We start from the raw sequence: 12,089 nt of genomic DNA, 5'->3' as shown, positions 1-12,089 counted from the left end.
TGCTGGAAATTTACAGTGGGAGAAGGGATAGCTGAGCAGACTTACAGCCTGCTAGTTGCGGCAAGCTGCAAACTGGTGAGGTGTGTGCTGCTTTGTCAGATGATGTCATTGGGGTTGTCTATCTGATCACCTTCTCTCTTCTTTAGATCAGAACTCTATTCATGCCCAGACCACTCTTCTGGTTTGGACTGGAAAATTCTTTTAATGTTCATATCCAGGTCTTTGCTGGTAATCTATAGACAACTGTTCGGGTCAGTCCTTTGTCTGCAGTTTTTTTCAGTTTTTTGCTCCACTGAAGTGATGCAAGACTTTCAGTCCATTAGGTAGATCAGTCAGCAATTTGTTGTGATATTGTAACAAATACAATGTAGTTAGGAGTTGGTTTGGCTTGTACTCCTTTTCCGATAACTAAATGTACAGAAATACATAAAGGTGAGAAGGAGTTACTTGGAAAGTACTCAAGCACCAGCCTTACAGCATGCTTTGGTAGGTAGAAAATTTGAATTGTTCTCAGCGTATGAAGAAAGATTGTAAAGTGCAGTAAATGTTTCTTAAGCTGCTGCTTACCGATTGTGCTGCAAAATAGAACTCATACTTCATTAATTCCTTTTGTGCTTTTCGTAGTAGTTAAGTAAAACTCACTGTTAAATGTTGGGAATCCCTGTATTCATGGGCTCAAAAGGACTCTTTTTCTCTTTGCCCTAGTAGTCACTTGAAGACGAGAACTTGCAGAAGCAGGGATGACATTTGCTGAAGTAAAAAGTGAAATAATTAAACTTCTGTAATTCTTGCAACACTTTGGAAATAGTCATGTGAATTTTTTCATTAACTTAAGCAAGGTTCTGAGTAGCCTGACATTAAAATTATGCAGCTAATAAACATTAAATATGTAAGTTTTGTGGATTTAAATGTCAGCATATTCTTAAGTATTCTATTGGATCAGGACTGATATGCTCAATATCTTTGGATTCAAGCTTTGATCGAGTATTTCTCTTTGAAGGGTTTCTACAACAGAAAAGCTTGAAACCTGTAACTCTTGAAAGAATCTTAGTTGTCTTGCAGCAGGTAAAGTATGATGTACCATCTGCCAACTGCACTATAATGTGCATGATACCGGACTATAACCCTCTTCAGTACTGGTAGGTAGCAGTTGTAACTAGCAGATCTCTGAATATGATAGATGAATAGAACCTGGAACGTCAGTGTTCATTGCTTATGGGACCATTTCACAGGTGGTGTAAGGATATTGTAAACTTTTTTTGTGTGACTCCAACGAAAGAGAATGAGCTAGATACCTATACTTGCTGCTGCTGCTCTTCATTTCAATAGCGGGTAAGTTTTAAGAGGCAATACATAGTTTGCTGCTTTTCATGTTTCTCTGTTCTCTCTGGATTTTTTGGTCATTCCTACTGCATTAACTGCTACAGCAAAAGGCACCAAAAGCCCTCTGTATATGACAACATCCTAGAGATCACATGGTATCCTGTTATCCTCCCCCCCCTCCCTTCCTATTTTTAACCTGTAAGCAGGTTTTAAATACCAAGTGTGTTTCTAAAATAGCTTTTTTCTCCACAGGATATTTTTAATAAAGAGACAGAGTAAGTCAGGTGTATAGTTAGACTTCCCATCCCTCAGGTTTAGCTAGTTGTCCTGTTTTCAGACATGATGAATCTTTGGGAACCTCAGCTAGCATAAAGGATAATGATGTTTCTGTTCAGAATTTGTAAAATAGGCCACTGAGAGGTCATTTTTCTTTAAGAAAAGGAAAAAGCTCTTTTAGAGGGCATTTTATTAATAAGTGTTACAATACTGGAAAATCTGGTATAGATTAGCAAAGAACAGTGACGGTGTATCCAAATGGAACTGGTTGGATAATGAAATTCCTTTAATAGGTACTGAAATTTAAACCTCTTGATCTCTCTGACTTGAGCATGACTCTTAAAAGTCATGGAACTTGATTCTAAAAGTGTAATGTGGGAGAGAGATGTTGGTATGATTAAGGATTTCAGATACCTTGGGTGGAAATTTATGCAGGAGTAAAACAATAAGCATTTAAATAAAAGAAAAAAAAAAACAACACAACCTCCAAACCTGTAGCTATGAAATATAAAATATGAAAAGAAGCTTTAATAAAACCCCGTTTCTAAAGGTGTGCAGTTTATGGCAGCATAATGAAGCAACTTGACTGGGATAACCTAATGGCAAGTAAATGACACTAAAGATTGAAATCTTTAAGGAACACCATGTTTTCACTATTCTTACACACTCTTATCTGTTCATTATTATCTTGTTTGTTTTGACTATATGTTCTTCTGTATGTCTGTTTTGGTTTCCTATTTTCGTGCTGAAAATCACAAAAGGCCCTCATTCTGTGGTTTCTTTTCTTATTAATAGAATATGTTTTTTTCAATATTCATTACAATTTATAAAGTATCTGCAGGGTATAATATTTGCCTTTTCTTAACTTAGTAAAAAGGAAAATTGTTTACTGAGATTTAATACAACTGTTAGGAGGGTCATACCAAATAGCTGACATGCTGTCTGCTAAGTAAGAAGGAAAATTTTAATAAGATTGGCATAAATGATGAAGTCCTGATAGTCATAATACTGAGCTATGCCTAGTTTTCATTTGTACTAACCAAAGTTATCTGCAAGCTTTTAATGGTGGTTTCTTTTTTTACTGTCCCCTAAAATGCTGAAGGATGAACATTCCTGGGTCAAGCACATGCATTAGTTGAGCAGATAACAAATTTATAACAGTCAGAATGCCTGTGGGCAAGTATAAAGAGTAAATACTGTATAAAAGTAGGTTATTAGCCCTAAAGTTCAGGCAACATTGAAATGTTGATCTCATCTTTTTGTCTTCAGTATTTATATCTGACTTCCACTTCATCACCACTGAGTGACGCTAAAGTATACAGGTAATACATATTATCATTTAATACAATCTCTTTTTATCCAAAGGCACTTCTATTTTAATACTAAAGTTCAATACTAAATACTAGTTTAATACTAAAGTTCAAAAGTTTAATACTAAGTTCAAAGATCAGTACTACTGGCTTCTCTGTTTCTTAAAGTACTCATTGAGGGAAGTAGGCTAACTGCTTTTAGAAGCTGAAGTTATACATCATGTGCCTAGTTTAGTAAACCAATAATTTCCATACCTCTGTTTTTTAGTGTCAGTAAGATCTTAAATAAGTTTTCATTAGTTACTGCTACAAGCTTCCTTTCTATAAACCCTTTAGAAAGAAGAGAGAGCAGAGAACTCTTGCTGTAATTTGTAGTTCATGATGATTTGGAGATGTCATTTTCCAAACATAGGCAGTTAAGTGAACATTTGTATTTCACGCAACTGAAAGGAGCTGTAATACAGGCTTTTCCATGGAAACTAAACACTTTGTCTACTCTACTATATGCCTTCAGCTGACCATACTTTTACGTATTATTGCTTTCTTAGCTTTGGAGTTAAGGGATACTTGTTTTAGAAGAACAGTTCTGCAGGCTTTCTTAAATTGAAAATGTGAAAATAGTTTTGAGAAAGAAGCAGACACCAATTTATCTGAAGGCGTTGCATAATGCTTGAGTCTGTAATACTTCATCTGAATGGAACATGCTGAAATCAGTCATGCAGAACAACATTTAGGTTGAATCATAGTACAGTGCAGATTTATACTTCAAAAGTCAAAAAGCTGTTTATCTCCAATCCTCTTCACTGTAGTGTCCCAGTACTTTTGCGAAGGCATGTCTTGCAGCTTTAAATATTCCTAATTAAGACTTTGGGCCTGGTTCTTCTCCTAAAATCTTAGGGAAATATTTCATTGAACTCAGCGGAGGTAAGATGAAGTGTAATTTGTATCCTTTCATCAACATGCCATTTGAACTGCAAGTGTGAGTATGGTAAGACCTTTCTTGTTTTCTGAATAAGAGTAGTATGAAACGGTGAACAAAATTGACCACTCAAAGATTTAAAACATTTTGGACCTTTTTGGCTAGATGATGACACCTGTTAGACCTAGGTTTCTACAGTTCTTTTGAAGCTAAACATGTGAAAAAAACCCCAAACTTCTGAAAGACAGTAGCTATTTGATTTTTATTGCTATTTGTATAGTATCTTTAAGATTGATAATTAGGATAAATTAGGATGAAAAAATAATTGTGGTGGACAAAAATAAGTCTTTTAATCAATATGCTGCTTCTTCACTGAAGATAAAAGACAACAAGAGAGAAGACTCTAGTAGGCAATGTTAGCCTTTAGAAGATGGAAAACATTTGAGTGCACTTCCTTTATTTTTACCAGTGTTGTGAGCAAAGTTGTAAAATCTGTAAATTTGAACTTAAAGTCATAATGTTCTAGAAAAAAAATATTGTTGTGTTGTGTCTTTTTTCAGACTTCTAAGTTCAGATTTTCAAGCTTTTCTGTGGAACCACAAATAAGAAACCAACCTCTTTTGTTTGTGATCACCTTCTGTTAGAGTTAGTATATATACCCCATGTTATTTTAGAAAGTACACTGTTTAGGAGATTAAAAAAAGTGCTGCAGGCTATTTCTGCTATTTGTAGTTGTAAACTAAAAATTGATAAGGATATGCTTTGAAAAGAATCTTATTTTCTAACTTTCTAACATTTTATAAAGCAATAGTTCCAGTGTTTTTGGAAGAGTGACCTTTGCTTCTGGATAAAAGGTTTCCCATTCTGTCTTACACTTTTAAAGATCAAATCCTGCCTTATTTTTCCCACCCAAGATTTCTTCATGCAAGTTGGCATGCCTCTTTCCAGATTACACCCTAATCTATGACATAATGATTGTATGAATACTTAACTATTATGGCTTTCATTCATAAAATTCAAATAACTTTTCATAGAATGTGAAGTATCCTTCTGCTCATGTCACGAAGGGGGAAATGGAGCACAGAAAAGTAAGGTGATTTGGCCATGGTTGCACAACAGGTAAACAGCAAGCAAGGAACAGACTCTAAACCTTCTAACTCCAGTTCAGTGCTTTAGCCATGGACCACCTTGTCTTCATAGGCAGATGTTCTCTGATGGAAGTTTCACAGAAATCCAGATGCCATGGGATAATGTCCTTGTATATGAAGATTGTAAAACAAGACCAATGTTGTCATTTAATAAAAGAGATTATTTTATAGATATAAGAAGATTTAACACATTTTAAGCAATGGCAATGCTGATGTTTCCTGTTTTTCAAGGTTAAGATGGGCTGAATGATAGAGCGTTTCCCATGGTAAAGGTACTGCTGTAAATATTTCTTCTGGTAATGTAATTAGGAAGTATTGGCTCCAGTTCATGTAACTTAAACAAAACATGTTGTCCTCAGCAAACTTGTTAAACAGGCATAGCTTTGTCCAAAAAGAAAAAGGGACATGTAGTGTTTCTATGGATACTCAGTTAAAATGCTGATTTGTGGATATGGTCATTGTCAGTACCACAATCTAATCTGATTGAATTAAATGAAAAATAATCCTGGTTATGAAGTCAACACAGTATAAAAGTATCTCTACACAGGCAGAAGTCATAGTCTTCCATCCTTATGGATGCTTTCTAGCTGCATATGAAAGCAGAGAATAAAGCAGAGAAGTTTGTGTGGGACCCTTCTCTTTTTCCTTCTATGGTCAATTGTATGATTTTAATAGAAAAATCAAAATCAGAATTTAAACCAAATCTGTTTAAATGTACTTTATTGTAGTTGGTTGTAGCTTACTGCATCTCTAATGTGTGTGTTTGATTTCCTTTTTTTAATGAAAGGGGGAACGGCTTTTCCCTTAGGGTAGGGCATATCAGCTCTGTATTCTGAAAGAATGGAGAAGATAATCTTTATTTCCCTTATAGACATGCTGAGAAGATTTATTAATTCTGAAAAAGATTCTGGCATCCTTGTTTGTAAAATGCAGAGTTGATTGAATGAATTGATCCTATTAGAAAATTGAATATGTTTTATAAAATGTGTTCTAGCAAGAGAACCTTTGTTGTTTAGAAAAATCTGCAATTTGGAAAGTGGTATTTCAAAGTTATTTTGATGCCTAGGAATACAGTAGAGACTTCAGAATAACGACCTAATGTTTACCGATTGCAGTGTGAAATAAGTGCTTCTGGAAATTGCATCAGTATCAGTCTACATTTGGTATATGCCTGAATAGCTATAAAAATCTGGCCTTTGGAAGGCTAACTTTCCCTGTAAATCAATAATAGGTTTGCCTTTATATGACAGCATAATTTCTAAAAATTCCTGCCAAAAGTCCTTTTGAGATGAGATTTGAGGACTTTTTGCATTTTCCAGAGCTCCATTCTGGAAGGTGCTAAGTATCCTTATCACATGCTGGGCATCCCTCAAGTCTGACAGACTTCAATGAGCGCTACCAATACTCAACACCTTTCAGGCAGAAACCCCAGCTGAATTTGCACCTATCTTGCAACTTAGTAGAAATAAAAGCTATTTAGTATGATAAATCCTTAGTTTAATGGAATATCAAAGACAGCTACCTTTCAACAAAACTTCCTGATTTATTTCAGCTATTCCATTAAAGAGGATTACAGCTGGTATCCATGATATTGATTTCCCTCAAAAACTATTAATTTATACTTCTAAAATATGCTTTACTGCTTTATTGACAGCTAAATCCTACTAATCATTAGGATGTGAATTGTAATATACTACTTGTTGAAGCATCTGGATAATGGTTTATGTGATGTAAGTCTAGTACATTTGTACTTCTATTGTGGAAGTCATGTCAGCACTTACAGTATTTCCAGAAGTTAATAACTCACCCAGAGAAGTTCACTTATGATCATAACTTGGCACACAGATCTCAGGCAGTGATGACATTTTATTACAAAATTTTAAAAATCTGTCAATGCCTTTTAATTTTATCAGTCTCAACGTTTTTTAAAAGCCTTCTTTCTTTGTTGTTTTCTTGGAGTATCCATTCAAAACAACTATTAATTATGTATTTGGCCATAAATAGTCAATAGATTGGTTTTTTGTATTTTGTGGCATCAAGGAGGTCATTTCAGCTTCATCTAATGAAGCAAATAAGCTCTTGGCTTGTTTTCAGCAATATGAAGACCTCTCTCAATTCAGGAATATTCACAAAGCAGACCTAAGCAAACATTTCTGCTGAAGAGTATGTAGGCTTATGTAGCAATTCTGAAGATGTTAATTTGTTATTTTTTCCTGAAATGTGATAAGTAGACAAGTAAAACAGAAAGCTGTCATTCTATCCCTCAATGCCTGTCCTGTTGGATGCACATTAGCTATTTTCCAGCTCACACACTTGAACTTCTTCAGGTTGGATAAAGCAAAAGATAAATTATTTTCCCCAATATAGTTTATTCCTAAGTGATGTACTTAGTATTTCTTGATAGGGTTTCAAAATGGTGGCAACAGAATGTTCTAATGAAATAAAGTTAAGTAAATGTGAAAATGTTCAGCCATGGCCAATGTTAATCCATGGTTTTAGAAACTGAATAAAATTTCAAGTGAGTTGTTTATATGTAATACACTGAATACATCTTGAAAGATGATATTTCTTTTGTTTTACACATACAAAGTAGGAGAATATGAAAAAGAAAACTTATATTTTTTCAGTATTTTCCAGTATACCAAAATATAAGTTTTCTTCTTTTTCATATTCTCTTACTTTGTATGTGTAAAACAAAAGAAATATCATTATACTGGAAAATCTTTCAGTGTTATTAATCTAAGATTACTTTCTATTCCTGACGTGGTTTAAATCTCTAGTTCAGGATATTCCAAGAATGCTAGTTTATAGCTCAAATGCTAGCTCCTATTTTTGATGAGCAAATAGGCAGCTCTGTTCTTTTCTACATAGAAATTCAGTAAAAATGCATTTTTGATCCAAAAATGAAAAAACATGCAAACAAAACTGCTTTTGCAGCTAATGCTCTTCATGGAAAAGTATAATGTCTGTACCTTTTGCTATTACCATCTTTTACAACTGTTCAGTAAAAGACACATACATCAGGAGGACTGCAAATCCACCAGCGCTATTTTCTTTGTATTTGCAATTACAGGACACTATGGAACTACTCAAGTCTATTTCAGACATATAAAAATGTGCGCACTGAGTCTTTTGGGCACATAACATTTTTTTTGTACCTTTCTAAAACTATAGATTACCACCAAGTGATTAAAAGGCAAAAAAGTGGTTAAATAAACTAGTCATCTTAGAAAAATAAAAACATGAAAACTATTCTGAAACATTACAGTAACTATTTGACTTATAAAACATCCAGTAGGTATGGTGTTGAAAGGCTAGAGAGTTGTATTCATGATGAGGTATTTCTGATGTATTATTTGACTTCAAATAACATTACTCATATTTTTAGTAGTTCAGAGTAATTTACTACTCACAGTATAGCACAAACAGTTTGTAGAGAATGTCACTATTATTATTATAACTCAGTCAATAAGAGATCCAAGACTTATTTCCAAATTATGTGATTTGATAAAATGTTGGTGTTTTCTCACTCAATGACCTAAGCCTGGTTTGACTAATGAGATTTCATATGTTCACAGACCTTGTACGCATGCAAGTACTCACGATGATAACTGGATAGAGCAACCAGTTGGTAGTCAGTGTGTTCTGGAGGTGGGAACAGTTGAATTCTATAAGTTTCTCCTCTCTGTGCTAAGATTAGTAGCAGTAGAATCTACATGTCTTCGCTTCTGGGTCAATAGCAGGATAGAAGGCATTGAACTGATATGGGAGAAACTGGACAGAGACCTCATGAATTCATTTTTGCACTGGATGCCGTAACATTTATCTTTAGTGTCTCATCCAAAGTATTCTGTGCCTGGCAGTAGGACAATTTGTAGCCATTCTGCTGTGATAGGATTTCAGATTGAGAGGGATAAACCTCTTTGGAAATAAGAGCAATAGAAGCTTTGCCCATTTCTGAAATCAGCCTTTCTCACAATGCTGAGATATGTAGATGCAGACTTTCTTTGTCTACATGATTAGGTAGTAGCCAGGATCGAGTCTGAAAAAAATAAAATACTATGAAAATTTGAACATGTATTTTGGTTACAAGTGGAAGCAGAAAGCCTGACATGTCCTAAGAGAATCTCGTCACAGTCTCCAAGAGTTCAGATAAGTATCCTAATTTCAGGATGTTTGTCTGAACTTTGAGCCACTTAGGGTTTGTTAATTGCAAACTTGAAACCACAACCTTTTGGCTGAGATGTGAGAAGTATACTGGCTAAGCTGCTCTAAACTAGGACCTCAACTGTTAGAAGTAAAATTTTGTTTGAGAACTTAACAAGTCATGGATCCTCCCTTAAGATTTATAAATGAGCTGACAAATATATACTGTTCTTAGTTTTTTGTTTCAATCATGGGTTGTACTTGAATATTGCCAAAAAATGAGCAAGAAAACCCTATAAAACTAAAAAATGTTTAGGGAGTTATTAAAATACCATCACCGCTTCATTATTGTAGTGTTACTGTGGTTAGATTTCAGTCTTCACATGTCTCCTCTACCATCAGAATTTAGAAATATTTGTCAGACTACTGGCCATGCAGGGGGATGTTGGAAGAAAGCTGAGGCTTATAGGAACTCCTTATAAAAATTCTGCCACCAGCAGAGTTTTCTTTATGATGGCGCTTACCTTCTCTCTGTATGCTACTGAAGCATTCCTGAGGCTAATAAAAATACTACCCAACCCACTTTCTGTCTGTCTGTCTTTGTAATGGAATGAGCCAGGTGTCAGTAGGTGTCAGGTATTTTCTAAAAGTCACAGGGAGGATACTCCAGACACCAGACAGGGCTTAACCATGCACTGCCTCACCCCCTTCAAATTATTCAGTCTAAACCACTCTTTTACACTATCAATGTGCTCCTTGTGTTTCTCAGGAACAAGGTATATATCTTTCCAGCAAAGTGCACTTAGCGTAATTTTGCATGCCAAGTGGTTACCTCCCTCCAGGCTTATGGGAGGGGTTTTTTTTTGCGTTTTTTGTTTTGTTTTGGTTTGGTTTTTTTGGTTTTTTTTTTTTTTAAGTTACAAATGGATTCCCAAGTAGCTCCCTTGAGCTGTGCTCCTGGTACACAAAGTTTATCATCGGGTAAATGAGAAGATTTCTGTGGGAGCCCTTTGTTAGAGTGTTGGCAGCACATCAGCTACTATCTTGTGAAGTTTGAAATACAGCATAACTGTCTGAATGATAATTTACAGATAACCTGTTTCCTTCCAAGCTTCTCAGTGAAGCCTTCTTGAAAAGGCAATGGACTTTCAGTCATCATCTATATTTTTTTATGTTTTCACTAAATTTATATCCTTTTTGTGTTTCCTTCTGCTGCTGCTGCTGCTGCTTCATTAGACCTCCAGAAGAAATTATGTGTCAGGGAGTCAAAGGGAGTCTGGTTTATGATGATGTTCACAGACTGCCCTCCATAGTTCAGTTTGTCAGGGGTTGGCTGCAAACCAAGCCCTTCAGCTTTCCCTGGTGGTTTGAGTTTGGATGAACTCCGGCCTCCCAGCAATCATCATCCTGCTCCCCTTTCAGCTTGGCCTCACATCAGGTTCCCAATATCTCCTCCCTTTCTGCTTGAGCTTGGCCTCCAGGAAATGCCAGTTGCCACTGCCTTTCCTGTATCTTGGGAGTTTCCATCCAGACAACTGCTTCCACCACTAATTCTAAAAATCTTCTGGAAGAAAATAGCAGGTTTGAGGTCTGTAAGTAGAGAAGCAGAACTTCAACTTTCCAATGTCTCTTTAAGAAGAATTTACTCATTTACATATTGCATCCCAATAGCTCTGATGAAGGAAGTATTCTTTGTGTTGCTAAAATATTACAACATATTATGACATGTGAAAACTGCCTCCCATAACAAACTGATAATTATATAGGACTTACGAATGTATGTGTATGTGCAGCCATTTCACTTATTTCATGATAAGAAGATAAAGGCAAAATGCCAGTAATGATAGACGATTTTTTCCTGAATATTGTTTAGAATCCAAAACTATGTGATAATTTCTACTTTGAGATTTTTTTTGTATTTTACATTGTATCTAGGTTAAGTTTTGGAAAAATCAATCTGTAAATGTTAATGAGGCACCGTCACTCAATTCAGGTAGAAAAGGCAGGTGCACATTTACATGGATTTCAAATGGATTTAATTCTAAAATAACTGTAAAATATTAAAATAATTTAAGGATACCTAAATATGCAATAAACACATTGTGGAGTGAGGCAAGAAGGTTTCATGCTACAAGAAAAGTTGTAAAGAATATTAGAAATCTTCACTGAGTTAAATAATAAAATGTTTTAAAAAAAACCCAACCAAAACCACCAAAAAACCCAACACATTGCAGAGGACAGTTTGTGAATAATAGTATCTTATTCAAATGTGTAACTGATATTTTATTTTTGCTGGGGTAGGAACTATGCCTTATTGTAAGAAAAACAGAAGAAAGGGCACAACTACTCAACAGTTTGGCCCAGCTTTTTGTCAGTTTTTCTCTTTTATCACAGGCTACTTATAACGGTTCCTTATGAAGATGACTGGTGTCACCACCAAGTATTGAGGTTGCCCAATATTTCCAATTATAAGCTCATGGTTTTCAGTACATTAAAAAATAGCCCAACTTGAACTGTTAGGCTGAAATTTTTTGTGTTGGGTGTCTGAATCAGGTTCAGACATTCCAGATAATAAAACTAATATTTTTTCATGTTGAAAGAAAATTCTGGGGATCTTCTGTTTGAAGAGAGGAACTGAAGAAAATGGGCTGGGGTGAGAAGAGGAAGGTATGGGTAGAACGGAAAAGATCACTGAGACCAAGAAGGAAACTGAATGAAGTGTGAAGTTTGGAAGGGCGAAACTGAGTTTTACTGTGCAAGTAAACTGAAACTGGGATTAGAAGCAGTCTGGGAAGTGCACATTTGATGAACGCTCTTTCATATTTTTTCTGTATCCTTCATGTGGTGACAGAATGACTATCACTGGGAATATAAGTATGTTGGGTGATACTGTAGCTTAACTATATTACTGTACAAGAATGCCTGTTGGAATACCTCTAATTTATTAATTTATTAGCTAAGACTTCT

The 12,089-nt window shown here is 35.2% G+C and overlaps 2 protein-coding genes across 2 annotated transcripts in view; one reads left to right on the top strand and one right to left on the bottom strand.

The window, feature by feature from the left end:
- Positions 1–109, bottom strand: part of LRTM1 (leucine-rich repeats and transmembrane domains 1) — a 10,450-nt gene extending 10,341 nt beyond the window's left edge. Inside the window, exon 1 of the mRNA XM_009706395.1 lies at positions 46–109. Coding sequence (XP_009704697.1) covers positions 46–109 — 64 coding nt within the window. The remainder of the gene's footprint in view (positions 1–45) is intronic.
- The window catches only part of LOC104166457 (voltage-dependent calcium channel subunit alpha-2/delta-3), a gene marked incomplete at its 5' end in the record, with an annotated part of 99,103 nt that overhangs the window by 31,233 nt on the left and 55,781 nt on the right, over positions 1–12,089 (top strand). The window lies entirely within an intron of this gene.

This window comes from Cariama cristata, unplaced genomic scaffold (genome assembly GCF_000690535.1).
Source record: "Cariama cristata isolate BGI_N322 unplaced genomic scaffold, ASM69053v1 scaffold118, whole genome shotgun sequence".
Lineage (NCBI taxonomy): Eukaryota > Metazoa > Chordata > Aves > Cariamiformes > Cariamidae > Cariama > Cariama cristata.
This window is presented reverse-complemented; position numbering and strand designations above follow the sequence as displayed.